Source organism: Pinus tabuliformis, chromosome X (assembly GCF_031772625.1).
Source record: "Pinus tabuliformis cultivar Carrire ecotype Pingquan chromosome X, CPIR1, whole genome shotgun sequence".
Lineage (NCBI taxonomy): Eukaryota > Viridiplantae > Streptophyta > Pinopsida > Pinales > Pinaceae > Pinus > Pinus tabuliformis.
In genome coordinates this window covers 410,291,476-410,311,689 of record NC_142308.1, presented here as the reverse complement: position 1 = coordinate 410,311,689, position 20,214 = coordinate 410,291,476, and the positions used below count along the sequence as shown (strand labels likewise).

The 20,214-nt window shown below is 41.4% G+C and overlaps 1 protein-coding gene across 2 annotated transcripts in view; it reads right to left on the bottom strand.

The window, feature by feature from the left end:
• The window catches only part of LOC149140262 (uncharacterized), a 202,935-nt gene that overhangs the window by 99,120 nt on the left and 83,601 nt on the right, over positions 1–20,214 (bottom strand). For both annotated transcript variants that reach the window (XM_089447306.1, XM_089447307.1), the window contains exon 4: positions 7,192–7,401. In XM_089447306.1, coding sequence (XP_089303432.1) covers positions 7,192–7,401 — 210 coding nt within the window. The remainder of the gene's footprint in view (positions 1–7,191; positions 7,402–20,214) is intronic.

Genomic DNA, 20,214 nt, shown 5'->3' with positions numbered 1-20,214 from the left:
TCATTCACATGACTAGAATTGTACCATCGATTTTGTAGCAGATGAAGACTATATCATTTCAACATTTTGCAGAAGATACCACAGATTTAGCAGCAGAAATAAAGAATCCACTTTGACCACCTCATCCACCAGTGATGCAACCAAGAAGCAAATGAAATTCTACATTCTATTCCATGATCCAGCAACAGCTACAACTTCTCTACATATGCACAGTTTGTCCACTTCCTAGGTAAGTAAAGGTATGTTCTTTTCTAACTTTTAATCATAGAATTCCTTGAATACTAAAATTGTATTTTTTTGGAAAATACTTCACCATATTTCCTTTCTCATTTGAAAAAAAACCGTAAACACCTTTAGTTGGGGGGGAGGGACATCCATTTATTATCACATCCATATCACTTCATTCCATTTCACTTCATTTCATCCTAACATACTCGTCCTAATCAATTATGATTGCATTATGGTTCAAAAGTTATGTGATTTGCAAATAAATGTCTAAATGATGAGCATATTATATGGCTGATTTATGCATTCTTAAACATGTTCAATGAATCTTGCTGCAACAAAAAGAAACAAGGTATTGAAACACAAGAACCAATACCAATTAAGATTTGGTTGTCACACAAGAACCAACCAAACATGTTGCAATTCAATGTATGACAAGGAATACTTTGCAAAATGAAATAAAATTGTCAAATACTATCAAATGCAAAGTTTAAGGACATATGATATAAGCCAAGCTCATTCAAAAGCAAATCATGATTAAGAAATGCAGTAGATTGCATGAGGACATGTAATAACGTCAGTGGGGGGAATGTAGAGTCTCCAAAATGTATTCAAAATATTATCCACTTTTACCTTTATCACCACCATTTCACTCACATGTCACAACTCCATGACCATATAACCTTTCATTAGCCTCCATTTTCATAATTATATGAGTTACCTTTGTGTTTTCCAAAAGTTAATGATTTCTAGTATTATAAGTGAATTAAATGGTTAAAACTTAGAAAAATGACATATACTTGCTAATACTTAAAAGTGGCTTGAGTTTCATGACATGTGTAGGTCATTTGAAAGCTTCCAAGGCACCCTTATGTGGCCTCCAATGCTCAAATTCGAATTATCTTCAAGATATGGAAGAAGATTTGGATAAAGGTCAAAGAGGATATGTGTCTCATCATTACCTATTTGAGTTGTAACTCTATGAAATTTTCTAGGGATCTAGGGAGAGAATAATGGACCTCCATTAATGAGGTAGCTTCTTATGTTTTTGTATAAATAGGAGAGCCTTATCCTTTGAAAGGCATGTGTAAAGTTGGAGATACTCAGGTGGAAAGTTAAGATTACTTATGAATGGAATTTAGATTTAGCACCATGCTCATGAGTGATGTTCACCTTGATTGGTAATGCTTGCACTGAGAGCCTCTCAACTTGCCATCTCTCATGCTTTTGGATTGGCCACCTATAATGTGTGAGATTTATTGTTTTTCATAGATTAAGATTTATTTCTTTCATATCTTTTCCTGTGTGAGAGGTTAAGAGTGATTGGCTTTATTTGCTTTCTACCTAGAAGTTAAGAGCATTTGTTTTTATTTGCTTTCATATCTTTTCCTGTGTGAGAGGTTAAGAATGATTGTTTTTTTGCTTTCATTTCTAAAAGAGTGGTGTGCTTTTCAATTCTTGCAAGATTGAAAGACTAAGATTTCAATTCCGCGCGCTGTACTATAATTGTACTATAATTTCTTTTGAGTTCATTGTTGAATTAGAATAGGGGAGTTTGGTTTTTCATTATTTGGTTTCGTAGTTAGATTTATCTAAATTGAAAGTTAATTTATAGCATATATAGTGCACGCATGCTTCGCAAGTTTTACGAAACCCCCGAGTTGACAATTAAATGATAGGTAATTAATTTGCCTCAACAGATCTTGAGTGGCCATGAACCCTTTCCCCTTTTGAGTATGGTATCAAGGAAGAACCCCACATTTACTATACTTTATCTCCTTTGACACACCCTCAAGATCATGATCAATTTATAATCCCCCCTTTTCGGTATGATCATCATGGGCGACCTACTTATGTTTTTCCATTTCATCAGTGTCCCTTGCCTACTAATCATAATCCTATAGAGACCATAAAACGTGACATAAATAATAAGGGCCATAATGGAAATAATACGCCCGAGGTTGCCATCTATCAAAAGTTTATGAGTCTAATCATTGACATCTCTATATTTTGGCTAGAAGAGAGGATCTCATGGACTAGATTACATCCTTTTCTTTCCTCTTCTCACGTGATCATCCATGTGTGGGCATCATGTTTTCCTACGTCCAACCAACCTTATCATCCATGTGATTCTGTCCACATTCGCTTCGGCATTTGCTACATGAGTAATCATATAGGCCAACATATTTATATTGATTTGATGATATGTTGGTTGCACTGACTTTATGATTACACTTAGTATTAGTTTTGTACCATATGCATGTTAGGGTATGATGCATTGCATGCTGATTTTCGCATTAGAACTAATGACATGTGATATTTTTTAAGGTGGATTAGCTGCATTTAGATTAAAATTTGCATATTTTTATTTTTCTGTTGATTTTACGGCCTAACACTAAACATGGGTGATCATAAGACACCATAAAAACATGTTTCCCCGTGGGTTTAGTTTTTGATATGTGTAGGTAACAGGTCTACGGTAACCAAGAGATTGTTGGTGTTCTCATGACTCCCTATTCAAGTAGCTTTGCCCACTTCTTCGAGAGATCATGTCCTAGGTGGAGCCAAATGTTACCCACCATTTTGTGGGTGATATCCCTAGGAGAAAAAAATTCTCCATGATGGTCCTTTGTCAGTAGCCCCTTGCAGCCACCAACTAGCTCGATTTCCATTTCTCTGCCACCTAAGCCATCCATGTGGTATTTCACCCATCTGTCATGATCGTATGTTTGAAGGTGGGCCTCCCAAACCCAAAGGTAAGCCTTTTTATTTGATAATTGAATATTCTAGTTTATTTATCATGGAAACTTTGAGCATGGATTAATGGGGGGATTCGGCGGAAACAACGATCTAGGTTTGTGCTCTTGTCCCCTAGGTCTCTTTTGAAATATTAACCTTGCACCCTAGTCCCGTGGGATCTCTTTTACTAACCTATTGGTTTAGGTATGGTACTACATGGAAAACCCTAATTTTGGTTGTGTGGTCCCACTCCCCGATTCGCACATATTACTCCCCTTCTACTCATTACACCCCCAATCATCTCTCCTCCCACCTGGGTCCACATAAAGTCAGCCACTCCCCCCCCTTCCCCACCTCTTGGGTCAGCCCTGGAATGATGCCCGAAGGTTGATGCAGCTAAAAGAAAAAAAAAAGCATAATTGGCCACATTCAACAGGAAATTATATCACAAAATGCAAAATATGGTCGGGACAAAAGCATTTAGCATGTGGGCAAAAGCCATGATATGAGCTCTACCGCATTCCATGGCCATCACCCTGGTTCTGACATGGCCTTTGATGAGCCTTCTTTATCATTCAGGAACCCATGATTGTCCCAACCCCCGGTGGGCGATGAACTTCCCCACCTTATAAGGGGCTATCCACTGCTATACTTTACGCATCATGCTCTCATTACCTAGAGCCCCTAGCAGTTAATCAAAAGAAAATCATAAAAAGGCAAAAGGCATATGAAGAAGGGTGGAAAAATCAAGGTCGGGGTAACTCATGCACCACGATTGCTCCCTCCTACACATTATTTACCCAAGTGTGGGCTTCCCTTTTATTAGCTACCCTTGTACCATGGCATGTGATCCAAGTTGCCCCCTTTCATTCCCTACTCCATTCCATCATTATGCCACATGCCACCACCATTTGAAGGATGTACCATGGACATACCACCCCCTTTAGAGGTAGAAACCACCTAATAGGATGCTTGGTTAACCCTATTTGGAGTTGGGAGACATTAGCACATGCCAAATCCCACTATGGAAGGGCATGCCATTATGAAGTGTTCACTTGTTATGCATGGTTTATAAACTCTTTTACTTGATTTCTTTAATGACTTGGTGTGTTGGAAGGCACGGGGACGCATTGGATCTTATGCAAGATTGCAGGTGGTTTCCATTTGGGTTTGGTCTCCCTATACGGGGTCCTAACCCCAGAGGGATACATTGGCACATGTAGGGTGTGTGTAGAGATCCATGGGCCTCCACAGCAATAGACAACACCCCATGGATCCCCACAGCCATTCAGAGATTTCTCGTGATTCACTTATTGGACGAGGAAGATGCACCTGATCCATCATGCCCAGCTGGCCCCAGAGTTGCACCATACACTTGGTAGATGATCCAGGGCTTGCATGATGATGTGGCATCACCTACACCATCATCCTAGCCCTTGCAAGTGATCTACAGACATCTTCGACTTGTTTGGAGACACATGAAGACACGTGTGCCCCCACATGTCATTTGGAGCACCACAAGTTATTACAAGGGGCCAACCCCTTATCCACTGCTTTTGGGTGTTCAACTACACATTATGGCACATATGGACTCCATTAGGCCTCCTAGAAGGCCCAACGACATGCATTATTCATTATCCAACCTCTTGAGAGGCTTATTTCTTTTGTTTATGAGCTAGTTTGGTGGGCTTGTCACCAAAAGTTAGTTAGTTTGCACATTATTTTATTGTAGGGGCTAATGTAGGACAAATTAGCCCAATCAAACTCATTAGAAGTGTATAAATACAAGAGATGTGAATTCATTTTAGCATCATCACTCGGTTGGACTTGTATCTCTTTAGAGAACTTTGCTATCCTTCTTGGTGGACGAAATTTTGGAGCATGGAATGAATTTTGATGTTTGGATCATTTTCTCGTCTTAGAGCTTCTTGTTTCGCAAATTTTTTATGGTTGGATATACTCTAATACATGTAAGTGCAATTTTAATGCTATTCTTTGCTCTATTTTTGTCAAATACATTGTTGCTGGAATTTCGATATTCTAGGGCCAATTTGTTGCATCTATTATTGCGAAGTTGTGGAAATTTTGTTTCTAGATAATGATGCTTCATGTATGGGCCATGTATGATGAGTGAATGTTCCTAGGGATATTTCATGGTTGAAATTTATCTTGATAAGCCATCTATTTTGCAAAACGAAGTATAAAGTCTTTGAAGTTGCTCTCCTTGCCCAAGTGCTAAGTGAAGTTGCCTTTAAGGCCTCCTTGACCAAGAAAATCAAAACTGAATTCATAATCATTCTTGACTCCAATCTCCCCAAAGGATTAGGCACTGATCTACCATAGGTGATCACCCTAAAACTTATTTTTCTTCACCTTCTCCTCTTCTTTCTAGGTCTAGCCCCATAGGTCACCTAGGGCATTGAATATCTCACAATCTAGCCATCCAAATGCTTCAATTTTTGGTCCACAATTGTGCTAGTGTTTCCTCAAGAAGCCCTTCAAATTTCATGAGATTCTGATGGTGGGATCTTGAGATATCGTAAGCTCTAGCTCGAAGACCAATTCTTGCCCTTGATTTCCCTTGGGCTAGAAACCTCACTGGAATCCGTGCATTTCCTTCCATTGAAAATTCATTCCTTGATCCCTTCCCCTCCCTAATTAGGTCAAGCATATCATTGGTTGCTAAATCCTATTCCCTTGACCTAACTTGGGTCCCCTTTGTCTCGTGTGGTCCCATATCTTATCAAAGTCGACTCTTCAAAACCCACTTGGGAAACCAAGTTCCACAAGGATTTTAGGGTTTAGGAAGCTCCTTTACAAGTCAAATTCCCTAAGCCAAACCCTCAAATCCCTACTCCCCTATCCTAGAGAATCATGTACCTTGCTTAAGAAGCAAGCAAGTCCCACTCTTGAGTCTCTCCTAGGAAAGGGTTATCGAGATCATTTCACATCCATCTTAGTTGATCTATCCTTCATAAGTGATTCTCTATATACCGGGTCTCCTCCCATCGGTGAAATTCCATAAAGAGTAGGAAGTTTTAGTTGTGGTGACAATGGGCTTTAGTTTCATTGTTGCTCTTGACCTAGCAAGTGCCCCTCTAGGACCCCCTGCTAGTTTGAGCGGTAACTCATTATCTTGGAATTACATCTCATATTGCCTTGAACCTTATTTATTGAGCATTATCCTTGTGTAATTTTATTAACAAAACCTTCGGGTGTAATTAGCCTGGGAACAATTGGATTATTTAATGCTTAAGATCTGTTGTGGAAACCTCCCTTGTGGGGATAGTATCCAACCACACAATAGTAGAGGAACAAATGCTAAGATAACAATGGTGACGGATCCCATTGTTGCTCTTAATCTAGAGTGTTTAGTGAGGCTTTACACTAAGGTGTTACATTTCATAGTAACAAACCCAAGACCAAGAGCACTCAAGGTAATGCCAAGCTCCAAGCTACAAGTAATCCATCTACATGTGAATATCGTCCATAAGAGCTAGGGTCTCGGAGAAAAGGAGCCCCTAACCATGCCCATGTTCATCCATCCAAAACCATTTGAGTGCATGCCAAGTTCTCTATGCCATGACAAAGCCAACCAAACGATCAAGCTAGCACAATGTCTAGTTAGTCCAAAAGTGTCAAGGCATTCAACCAAGGGATTTACACATCCTCATATCCAATCATATAGCAAGAAGTGGAGACTAGAACATCCTATCATCAAGTGTAATTCTATCTCTATAATAAGCAAGTGTAAAAAGCAATATATCATCAAAACCTTTAGCACATCATCATCCACATCATATACAATCCACAAAACCAAGTGAACACCCTAACCATCCAAAGCTCTTTATGTGTGAAAAAAATCACTTGTATAGGCCTCATACAAAATGAGGGGTAACAAGTACAATTGTGGAATCTATTTGTACTTTAATAGAATTTCATGATTTTAATAAAAAATTAATACTACAAAAAGGTATTCCTTCTAAGTATTTTTAGACTTCCCATGAAAACAAAATTATGAAAAAACACCCTTGAGATAAAAATTCCCTAAGATATGATTATTACAATAAGTTTACTTGAAAATCACTACAAAGGGTTTAGAAAAGAAAGGCTGAAAGTAAAATACAAAATATTAAATATACTCAAGATAAGAAAATGTATGTTCATATAATTGTGCATGTCTAGACACTATCTGCAAAAATGACAGGTTTTATAAAGGTTGAATACCTTGGAGACCCCAAACATTGCTTTTGAATTCCAAATAAATATTGATCGTGATAACACATCCTCGGTCCTCCCCAGGAGACAACAGCATCTCTCCTCTCATGATGAACCGCTCTCTGCCTGGAATATCTATGATAGGGTCATAAGTGATTATGAAGCAATTTCCACACCTTTTGTACTGTTGTTTCTCTGTGACTTTTAGCACACTAGTACCTGCAGGATTGGTGTAAAATATACACAAAACAATAGGTTCATATACATGCAATGAATTAAATTTCAATGTTGTTCAAATTTATTTAATCCAATCCACAATTTCTTTTTACACATATATCTTTTAAAATACCATACTAATCCATGGTAAGGATACTAAAACGAACTACATGTATGAAAGAAAGACAAAATATTTCTAATAATATAAACATTTTATGCTTGTGTGTGTTTGGTATAGTGGAATCAATGTTGCTGTATTTCTCAACCCATTCTTAAATATACAATGCCCATTTAAAAATATTAGAAAAAGGAAATCTTTTAGAATAGGTAACCTATCTCCTACTACACCAACTCTAAGGTATGAAATATATCCTAATCATTGGGAGTCATCAAAGTCAGGTATGCCCGAGGCCTACAAAGATACTTTTCATAAGTGAGAAAGACCAATAAGGTGTATATTTATTAGAGTGTTGATATTTTTTCATTCTTAACTTTTCAAACATTTTAGTTGGTAGATTGAGAGGATTTTCGTTTGTCATGGTTTCCAAACAGCTAAAAATCATCCCTCATTACCATAATACATTGAATATTCAAAAGAATGTGTAGCTCTAACCTGGAGGAGATTTGCACAATGGAAATCAGTATCAGCTTAAAGAATCAACTAATCCAACATGGTTAATTGGTACAGCAATAAAGATTTAAATTGCTCAATGGCATAAAATAATATATGTTCAAGAAAAATGAAAGAGATGATATGTTTAAATGTTACAAATAAGGCCCCAATAAATATTCATACAGGGATGCCTCAATAGCTTCTCCGAAAGGTTGTGTCTTATCAAATATTTATTTTATTTATCTTTTCTTAACTTTATTATTTTCTTTACTTGAATATACCCTAGTATCTTATTATTCTTTTATATTTCCTTCATATTTAGAGATGATTTGTCCTCAAAGCAAGGGTAACGAAGGATGTTGATGAAAATTCTCTCCCAAAAGGCATCCTCTTCTGATAAGTTCTTCGATTTAATGATATATTCCTTAACTACTTTGGAGTGTAATATCTTCTTTCTTGTTGTTGGGTATGTGTTATATTCTTTGCACAACTAGGTGCGGGCCCAAGGATGGTGAACAGACCTACCCATGGTTTTTTTCGCATGGTTTTCGACATGATGGTTTTGCCCATGGTATTTTTAGAACTGATCAAAGGAATCACAATTATTATTCTAATCCAAGGTTAATGGATTGGGGGTTTATGAATGCTCCAACATGCATATAATGTATTGTAACATTGAAAAGAATATAATGAAAAATCAATCTGGTTTTCCCAGTTTTGGGTTCCAGGGGAAAAATCTCTATGCGTATTTTATGTTCTCACCATTGTATATTTTATGTTTTTTAAGAATTCATTTGCATGTAATTTTTGTACAAGGTTAAAACCTTCATTTGGTATTAGAGCAGTTTTGGCTTCAAGGGGACGCCTTTGCGGCTAAGGGGTTTTGCTCGGACCTATAGTACACCCTATAACAAAGGGAGATCTGTGGGGTTGATTCTTGCGGTGAAAGGAGATTGTGAATAGTGGAAAGATAGAGATCGAGAAATTCAATGGACAGAGTTTTGAGCTGTGGAAGCTCAAGATGGAGGATCTGTTGGCGGATAAAGATCAGTGGATTGCAATGGATCCAAGTTCTAGAAGATTGGACCAAGTTGGAGCTAGATGTTCCCACCATTTTGTGGGTGATATCCCTGGGAGAAAAATTTTCTCCAAGATGGTCCTCAGCCGACAGCCCCTTGCAGCCACCAGTTACCTCATTGTGCCTTTTCTCCACTACCTGAGCCACCCATGTGGTCCCTCGCCCATCTGCTATGATCGTATGTTTGAAGGTGGGCCTCCCAAACCTAAAGGTAAGCCTTGTCATTTGGTAATTGATTATTGTAGTTTGCTTAACATGGACGCTTCTGGGCATGGATTGATGGGGGGATTCGGCGAAAAGAGTGGGTTAGGTCTATGCCTTTGTCACCTTGCCCCCTTTTGGATATTAACCTTGTATTCTAGTCCCGCGGGATCGCTTTTACTGACCATTTGGATTTAGGGATGCTATTTCATGGGAAACCCCGATTTTGGTTGTATGGTCCCGCTCCCTTATCCGTTTATATTACCCTCTTTCCACTCATTATCACTCCATTCATCATTTCTCCCACTTGAGTCCACATTCTTCCACTGGGTCCACATAGGGTTAGCTTGCCCCTACCCCTTGCCCACACCTTGGGTCATGGCCTAGAATGAAGATCGAAGGTTGATGCAACTAAAAAGAAAGATAAAAGCATTTTTGGCCACATTCAACAGGAAAATGTACCACAAAATGCAAAAGATGGTCGAAACAAACACATTTAGCACGTAGGCAAAAGCCAATACATCAGCTTTGCCCCATCATCATGGCCATCACCCTGGTTCCTGCAGGTTCTATGAGCCTCCTTCATCATACAGGAACCCATGATTGTCCCAACCCCTAATGGGAAATGAACCACCCTACCTTAAAAAGGGGTATTCATTGTCATATCTTATACATCATGCTCTTATCCCTTGAGCCCCGAGTAGTTAATCAAAGAAAATTGTAAAAAGGCAAAAGGAATATAAAGAAGGGTGGAAACATCAAGGTTGGGGCACCTCATGTACCACGATTAATCCCTCCTATACACTATAAACCCAAGCGTGGGCTTCCCTCTTATTAGCTACCCTTGCACCCCAGCATATGACCCAGGGTTGCCCCTTCTCATCCCCTACTTCATGTTGATTTGAGGTAGCATCGGATGTGCTCTAGCCACGAAATTTGGTGGAGAGGTTGGGGCATTGAGGTAGCATCGGATGTGCTCTAGCCACAAAATTTGGTGGAGAGGTTGGGGCAAATGAGATCTCCAATACCCAGAAAGAGTTTGGGCAGATTCTAAACAGTTCAGGAGATATTAAAATAATTAATGTTTTTAATAGAGTCCCTAAGTCCAAACATAGGGAAACTAAAATATTAATGTGAATTAATATGAAATTGTGTTAAAATGGTCCAAAAGACATGGATCAAGCCAGATCTAATCTTAGTCGTTGATTAGGGACTTAATCTCGGTCATTGATATGTTAATGAGAAAAGTATAAGAGGAAGCTTGAGGGTCACTTGGAGAGTACACCAGAGTGATCAGTCATTCTATTCTCTAGAGCGGGGTTTACTAAGAGAGATCGAATCAGTGATCTGAGTTGCAGCTGAGGGGCATTGAGTACAGAGAGACAGAGAGGTAGAGATAGTGTCGGGAGAGCAACGTAATAGCCAGGGAGAGTGACGCAGTAGCAGCCAGAGCTCACGCAGGGCCACGCAGAGGTAGTCGAGGGCTGTGCAGAGCTTCAGAGAGGCCAGCGTTGCTAACACAAAGGGCCAGAATGTTGACACAAGGCTTCCTAAGGCTGACGCAGACCCATCCGAGGTTACGCAAGGCCAGCATTGGACAGAGAGGGGTTGACGCAGTCCAGAAACGTAGACGTTGGGGTTTCTGGGGCAGATTAGCGCTGAGAAGCTGCCAGAAGGATTATTCTGGGTTTCAACCAAGAGATTTGTTTCAAACTAAGAGGTATTACTGCCAAGGAAATTCTTTGTTGTGTAGGCCAGTTTCGGCACCCAGATTGTACTTTGATATTTCTTAATAAGAAAACCCTCATATAGTTGCACCGATTTTCCCACATTGGGTTTTTCCAAGGACATTGGTCCAAAAATAACGGTGTCATTTGGTGTGATTGTTTCTGTTTCCTTCAGTGGATGATCTGTAATATGTTGATCATGCACTGGTGTTTATTTTCAGTATTTACATTGTAAATAACTTATTAAGTAATGGAACAAGTAGTTAGGAATAAATCAGATAAAGTGCATGGAAGGTTTCTATAAGTAAACTTAGAAGCGTCAACATGGTATCAGAGCGTGATTGCAGATCACAGGAGGACTGAGGACATCAGCCGAGTGGAGCAATAGCAACAGAAAACAGTTGTCGCGAGGTGACAAAAGTTGTTTCTAGCAGAGCAGCGACAAGGGAAGGGTGACGCAGTGCCTGCATCATCAAGGGTGAGCCAGGAAGAAGCCGCGCAGAGGCTAAGGAAGGCAAAGGGAGTCTCACGCAGAGCCACGCAGAAGCTAAGAGGGCTGACGCAGTTGGCTGAGGAGGTCGGATTGCTGGTGTCGAGATTGCGCAGAGCCTAGGAGCTCTCACCTTCAGGTTGTTGGGGTTTATAAGGCTCCAGGAATATTGCAGAGTGGGGCTGGTGAGGTACTATAGTTAGAACAGTACCTGACAGGGCAAGGCCAAGAGGAGGGAGTTGCTATTGAGGGTTTCTAGCCGAGAAACTCGGATCAGTGGTGCAGTTGCACAGACGATCAGAGTAGGGGGCATCTCGACATCGGCAAGAGGATTTCTAGGAGTGAAATCAAGACTCGGAGGGAATCAGATCTAGAACTTCCGGGAGGGAAGTATAAGAGCATCATGGCACTACACGGAGTAAGAGACCAAGATAGACTAGACAGAGCGTCTGTTAAATTGGCAAATAGGGCCAAACTCCATGTGGGTTAGCTTATTTCTGGCAGTTGATATTTTAATTGGATCCCTCTCGTCGAGAGGTGTAGGATTGATCCAAAGATCATCCGATTCCGATAAGTATTTATGGAGATATGAATTTATTTTGTTTATGTAATTATTATCAAGCCGACCAGCTCTTATGTAGGCTCTAGAAGCCCAACCGACGTGTCTATTCATCATCCTCACTTTAGTATAAATATAAGAGGATTTGATGTCATTTAAACACACTCATTCTTGAGGTGATCTCCTCCTCTCCACGTCTTGGTTTTTTGGAACAGGAGAGAGACACCATGAGAATGAACGTTGGCTTATGATGCCCTAGTTCTAACACATAGCAATACACCATAAACATGATGCCATATACGCAGCCTGACTCTGTTCTTGATTTGACAGGCTTCTCAAGAACTCCTCCACGCAATACATGTCTGATTTTGTCAGAGCGTGCACAGAGTGATCTCGTCATTATACTCTCTGCAGTATTTCGGTTTGGATTCATTCGTACCAAGCGGGTTTTGGCCATCACGCTCTTTCTGTGTTTCAATTTCTATCGATTTATTTACATTCCTAACTGATCTTAGTAGCACCCGCATAAAATCCCGATTTACTATTTGCTGATTAATTCAAGTCACAGTTTTTCGATTTTATTTGGACAAGGAACTCAATAGCAGGCAATGTCGCGGGTGTACGTGGGGAACTTGGATCCCCGGGTAACCGAGCGGGAACTGGAGGACGAGTTCAGAGTCTATGGCGTTCTGCGCAGTGTATGGGTAGCTCGTAAACCACCTGGCTTTGCATTCATTGAATTTGAGGACCGCAGGGATGCAACTGATGCTGTACGTGCTTTGAATGGAAATGATACATGGTGAAACCCTAGCACAGCAAGGAAATAACGCAGTCATGGAAATGCATATATATGTTGTTATGAATAATGCAGCTATGGCAATGAAGATACGCTATATGGATCGCAGTCATATAGAATAGTCATATATATTATGGGACGCAATGATGTATGGTACGCTCATGGTATATACGCTGGCAGTGATACGCTTACTATGTATATACTATTCACAGGACATGAAGGCCGCAGTCAAAGGGTGAAGGCAACAGTCAAGGTGAAAGCATTGTTTAAGAGACAGTGTGGGCATCAACACAATCAGATAGCGTGGGCATCAACGCAGTCTGGCAGCGTGATTTAAAAGATACGTGGAACGCATCAACAGATAGCGTGATTTAAAGAAATACGTGGGACGCATCAACGCTCGCCATACGCATAGCTGTTACAAGAGACTCTCAAACGCAGCAAGAGGAAGACCCAAATCCGCACCACAGGTTAGTCTCATGGCAGAAGGACGCAAGGAGGTATGTGCTTGTATCATTCTCGGCACACCTGTAAATTAAAGACATAGTCAAGATAGTCTTCAAATGGACGGAGCAGAAAAGAGGCACTGTACTAATATGAATGATGTAGTCACAATTTCTATGATATCAATTATCTTACAGTATATGGATCTGCCCCCCTGCTATATTAATATGTATATCAGTGATATCACAACATGTCTCGGTATATATACATATGTGTACCTGTGCTCCTTCATGGTTTGCGTGCAATAAGAGGAAATAGTATCACATGCATTGGTGATGTTTTGAAGTCACTCTCTTCAGCGTTGCTATGTGCTAGGCCACAGACCATAGCACCACAGCTAAGACTACCTTGGAGCTGCTGTCTTAGGATTATTTGGAGTTTGTTTAGATCAGCCATTCAGCACAGTGTTGGGTGCAGCATGGTTAATGCAGCACACTGTTGGATGCAGCATGATGGACAACATCATGATGAATGTAATAATAAGCAAGGGCAGCATGAGATCATGGACATTAAGGGCAGCATGAGATCATGGACATATAGGACAGCATGATGATGATGAATAGGCAGCATTATAAGATCATGGACATGGGCAGCATGAAGATAATCACAACTATTGCAACATGACATCATATGCAGTGATGCAGCAAGTGGACTTCTGTGGTAGATCTAGACAAGTCAAAGTATTGACTTCTGTTGTACATGTACTCTCTCTCTTTCCCTGCTGAACTTTGAAGATAAAAGAAGATTTGATCAAAGGGTTTCCCCACACATTGTGGGGTTTGTCCCTAGCTCGCGCCATATCTTGTGTCCTCTTGCCTTGGCTTGTCTTCTGCGTTTTATATTTATGTTCTATCTGCAGTTTATCATAATGCTGATGTGATTGCTAACTGTGAAAATTTAAATAAATTGCTCTAGCATAGAACATACCTAATCTTAACATGGTATCAGAGCTGAGGTGAAGACAATGCCCAAGCAGGAGTGAAAGAGCAATCACCGAAGACAATTGGGACAAGACAGAAGGATCAATGGGTTCCTCATAATTCACCTAGGGTGAAGTCAAAGCAGAGAATGTTATTAGAATGGCGCAGCGGAAGATTATGATGGTCCATCTTAAGATCACTTCATCGGGAAGTTCGGATCTAAGGGTGGAAGGAAAGGCGGATGCCTTGTTGAAATAAGTTCGGTCGTTATGCGAAGGAGTGTTCGAATGGCAGAGACACATCTCTTGATGAAGATAACAATCATTCTTGGGACATCTTCAATGATCAAAAGAATGACTAGTAATGCAGGTCATCAAGGAAATGGTCGACTCCTCCCCGAAAACAAGAAACCCCAGAATCTCTTTTATGTACCTGATCGCAAGAAGAACCTGATGTCCATCTCGGAAATGGAAGTCAAAGGTTACAAGGTGGCACTTATCGATGGAAAGGTACGTGTTTGAAAATAGATCTTTTAAAGATGTTTTTGAGTTCAGGGTTGTATCAAGTTGCAGAAAGTCCACTGGGGACCATATCCATTGACTCAGCGCCGGAGATCTGTGAGACAGATGGTGACTAGGATGCCTGAATTCAAAAAGAAGCATGAAGGTACATGTCTGAAATGTACCGAAGGAAAATATTATAAGGGGACCATTCCCCTCATGCAGCAGGTTCACAGGTTTGGAACAACCCGAGGAGTTTGAGACTCATGATCGGGAATCTCATGTATTCAGGTGGAAGAAAGCCCTCTATGGCTTGAAGCAAAACACCTCGGGCGTAGTATGAGAGGATTGATAGCTATCTAATGCAACTGAGATTCACTAGGAGTGAAACCGATCCAAACCATTACTCAAAGGTTGTGGATGATAAACCTCTCATACCGGCACCTATGTCTGACAGGTGCAGACCCTCCCATTTATAGAAGACAGAGGGAGTTGGATTCTGAATGTGAGAAGATAAGCTGCAAGCTTGTGACTGCCTCGAGGATCTTAACTTTCAAAAGTTATATGGTAATGATGTCGGACCAGATTTGGGAAATGCCTCTGAGTTTCATAAACTCATTCACGTTGATGTTCTTGGAGAACCTCCGTCCGGAGATCTGTGTTGCAGTTAGCATGGTGAGCTCATATGTGGTTGAGCCTCACTAGATTGGTGCCAAGAATCTTCTAAGATATCTTCAGGGCACAATCTCTCATGAATTGAGATACACTGCCAGAAATATGAAGCCACATGATTATTCGAATGATGAGTGGGCAGGAAGTATGGAGGATCACTAGAGCACTTCTCAGTGTTGTTTGGAATCTCCCTTGATATCCTAGATGAGCAGGAAGCAGAAGTCGGTGACTCTGAGCATCACCAAGGTAGAATACATTGCTGATAGTATGGCCTTCTGTGAGGCAGTCTGGTTGTTGAAGCTCTTAAGTGAGCTGTTTGTACACATGATGAATATCACTGTGAATCTTTGTGACAACCAGAGATGGGATTCGATTATTGAGGAATCCCGTATTTGACAATTGCTCCAGCAGATAGACATCAATTATTGCCTTATCTGGGATATGGTAAGTCGATGATCAAGGAGGCTCCATCACACTGAGATGATGTACAGGACAAAGCCCTGAGGAAAGATCAAATTTGTGATTTTCCCGAACAACTTGGAGTCGTCGAGAGACCTTTGTAAAAGGGTCCTGCATGCTGCATACATTGAGCTCTAGGAGCTTTGGGGGGCTTGCAGTTCTATTGGAGCAACATACGACCACAGGGTGACTCACCCTCCCCTGGTGGTGCACACTGAAACAAGATGATTCGCTCTCTTGTGGGACAAGATGATTCGCTCTCTTGTGTAGCAGGATTGACGTGTTCTCCTGTGAGGCCTGGATTGATGTGTTCTCCATGGCGATTGTAGCAGGATTGATGTGTTCCCCTGTGAGGCCTGGATTGATGTGTTCTCCATGGCGATTGTAGCAGGATTGATGTGTTCTCCTGTGAGGCCTGGATTGATGTGTTCTCCATGGCAGCCTGGATTGATGTGTTCTCCATGGCGATTGTAGCAGGATTTATGTGTTCTCCTGCGAGGACAGGATTGATTAAGTTCTCCTGTCGAGGCATCCTACCCATGCAGTCTGGGACTCATGGGAAGTACCTCTCATCTGATCAATGAGCAGGGAAATGAAGTTAGGGACCATAGCAGTACCGATGGACGCATCGTTGTATCTACCGTACTCCCTACGCTAGGATGTCCTCCATTGATCTGGGATCAATGGTACTGGTCTGGGACCAGTGGTAGGAGTTGTACATGCTATGACGCTGACTTCGGGTCGGCTGAGACTGGTTTGGGACCAGTGGTACATACTCCGAGACTGACTTTGTGTCAGTGCAGTATTGGTCTGGGACCAGTGAGAGTGGTACATACTATGACGCTGACTTCGGGTCGGTTGAGACTGGTCTGGGACCAGTGGTACACTCTCTGAGACTGCGATACTGGTCTGGGACGAGTGGTAGGAGTGGTACTTACTATGAAGCTGACTTCGGGTCAGTTGAGACTGGTCTGGGACTAGTGGTATGCACTCTGAGACTGACTTCAGGTCAGTGGAGAATGATATGACTCATTCTCGATCAATTCTTCTTCTTCATAGTTCAGCGGAGATGAGCAGAGCAGAGCAGAGCCAGTAGAGTTGAGCAGAGCAGAGCTAGCAGAGCCAGCAGCGCTGAGCAGAGCAGAGCAGAGCCAGCAGAGCTGAGCAGAGCCAGCAGAGCTAGGCAGAGTAGTGCAAGGCACTAATGGCAGAGATAGTACAGTCATACATATGGATCAGTGGATAGAGTTCTCCCTAGTTGAGAGGGAGTGTTAAATTGGAAACTAGGGCCAAACTCCATGTGGGTTAGCTTATTTCTGGCAGCTGATATTTTTATTGGATCCCTCTCGTCGAGAGGTGTAGGATTGATCCAAAGATCATCCGATTCCGATAAGTATTTATGGAGATATGAATTTATTTTGTTTATGTAATTATTATCAAGCCGACCAGCTCTTATGTAGGCTCTAGAAGCCCAACCGACGTGTCTATTCATCATCCTCACTTTAGTATAAATATAAGAGGATTTGATGTCATTTAAACACACTCATTCTTGAGGTGATCTCCTCCTCTCCACGTCTTGGTTTTTTGGAACAGGAGAGAGACACCATGAGAATGAACGTTGGCTTATGATGCCCTAGTTCTAACGCATAGCAATACACCATAAACATGATGCCATATACGCAGCCTGACTCTGTTCTTGATTTGACAGGCTTCTCAAGAACTCCTCCACGCAATACATGTCTGATTTTGTCAGAGCATGCATAGAGTGATCTCGTCATTATACTCTCTGCAGTATTTCAGTTTGGATTCATTCGTACCAAGCGGGTTTTGGCCATCACGCTCTTTCTGTGTTTCAATTTCTATCGATTTATTTACATTCCTAACTGATCTTAGTAGCACCCGCATAAAATCCCGATTTACTATTTGCTGATTAATTCAAGTCACAGTTTTTTGATTTTATTTGGACAAGAAACTCAATAGCAGGCAACGTCGCGGGTGTACTTGGATCCCCGGGTAACCGAGAGGGAACTGGAGGACGAGTTCAGAGTCTATGGCATTCTGCGAAGTGTATGGGTAGCTCGTAAACCACCTGGCTTTGCATTCATTGAATTTGAGGACCGCAGGGATGCAACTGATGCTGTACGTGCTTTGAATGGAAATGATACATGGTGAAACCCTAGCACAGCAAGGAAATAACGCTATCATGGAAATGCATATATATGTTGTTATGAATAATGCAGCTATGGCAATGAAGATACGCTATATGGATCGCAGTCATATAGAATAGTCATATATATTATGGGACGCAATGATGTATGGTACGCTCATGGTATATATGCTGGCAGTGATACGCTTACTATGTATATACTATTCACAGGACATGAAGGCCGCAGTCAAAGGGTGAAGGCAACAGTCAAGGTGAAAGCGTTGTTTAAGAGACAGTGTGGGCATCAACGCAGTCAGATAGCATGGGCATGAACGCAGTCTGGCAGCGTGATTTAAAAGATACGTGGAACGCATCAACAGATAGTGTGATTTAAAGAAATACGTGGGACGCATCAACGCTGGCCATACGCATAGCTGTTACAAGAGACTCTCAAACGCAGCAAGAGGAAGACCCAGATCCGCACCACAGGTTAGTCTCATGGCAGAAGGACGCAAGGAGGTATGTGCTTGTATCATTCTCGGCACACCTGTAAATTAAAGACGTAGTCAAGATAGTCTTCAAATGGACGGAGCAGAAAAGAGGCACTGTACTAATATGAATGACGTAGTCACAATTTCTGTGATATCAATTATCTTATAGTATATGGATCTGCCCCCCTGCTATATTAATATGTATATCAGTGATATCACAACAGGTCTCGGTATATATACATATGTGTACCTGTGCTCCTTCATGGTTTGCGTGCAATAAGAGGAAATAGTATCACATGCATTGGTGATGTTTTGAAGTCACTCTCTTCAGCGTTGCTATGTGCTAGGCCACAGACCATAGCACCACAGCTAAGACTACCTTGGAGCTGTTGTCTTAGGATTATTTGGAGTTTGTTTAGATCAGCCATTCAGCACAGTGTTGGGTGCAGCATGGTTAATGCAGCACACTGTTGGATGCAGCATGATGGACAGCATCATGATGAATGTAATAATAAGCAAGGGCAGCATGAGATCATGGACATAAAGGGCAGCATGAGATCATGGACATATAGGACAGCATGATGATGATGAATAGGCAGCATTATAAGATCATGGACATGGGCAGCATGAAGATAATCACAACTATTGCAACATGACATCATATGCAGTGATGCAGCAAGTGGACTTCTGCTGTAGATCTAGACAAGTCAAAGTATTGACTTCTGTTGTACATGTACTCTCTCTCTTTCTCTGCTGAACTTTGAAGATAAAAGAAGATTTGATCAAAGGGTTTCCCCACACATTGTGGGGTTTGTCCCTGGCTCGTGTCATATCTTGTGTCCTCTTGCCTTGGCTTGTCTTCTGCATTTTATATTTATGTTCTATCTGCAGTTTATCATAATGCTGATGTGATTGCTAACTGTGAAAATTTAAATAAACTGCTCTAGCATAGAACATACCTAATCTTAACAGCGTCAAACTTCAGAGTCTAGAAGGCCAAAATCTTATCCGTACTTCACAGAAATCGTGTCAAGAACTTCGCCTTAAAAGTTATAGCTATCCCAGTGAACCCCAATGATAACGACAAGTACGAGGAGGCAATGGCGAGGGCCAAGAGCATCATCCTTGACGGGGTCAAAGACGATGTAGTACCACACATTGTCAAGAAGGAAATGGCATATGAGATGTGGGAGGCCCTCAAGAAATTGTACCTGCATACTTATGTGCAGAGAAGAATGTTACTAAAGAATCAATTGAGGTCGTACCAAATGAAGAAGGGAGAACCGATTGACACCTTCCTCGGAGGACTGAACGAGATCCAAGATCAGTTGATTGCTATAGAAGCCACGCCGGATCAGGGATTGATGGTGAAGTGGGCCTGAATGCAGTCTCAGAAGACTAGGAGGTATTTGTCCAGAGTATACTGGGCAGAGGGACACTTCCACCTAGGGATGAGATGTGGGCTGCTCTTCGCCAAGAAGAGATCAAACGGCAGTCGAAGACGGGTAGCAGCAGCGAGGGTATCAAATTCAAGCAGGAGGAGGAAGATGTTTCCCTAGCATTTGAGGGAATGCAGGAGAAGCGAAAGAAGAAGGATCTCTCCAAGATCAAGTGCTTCCACTATGGGGAGTTGGGTCATCATGCGACCCAGTGTCCAAGG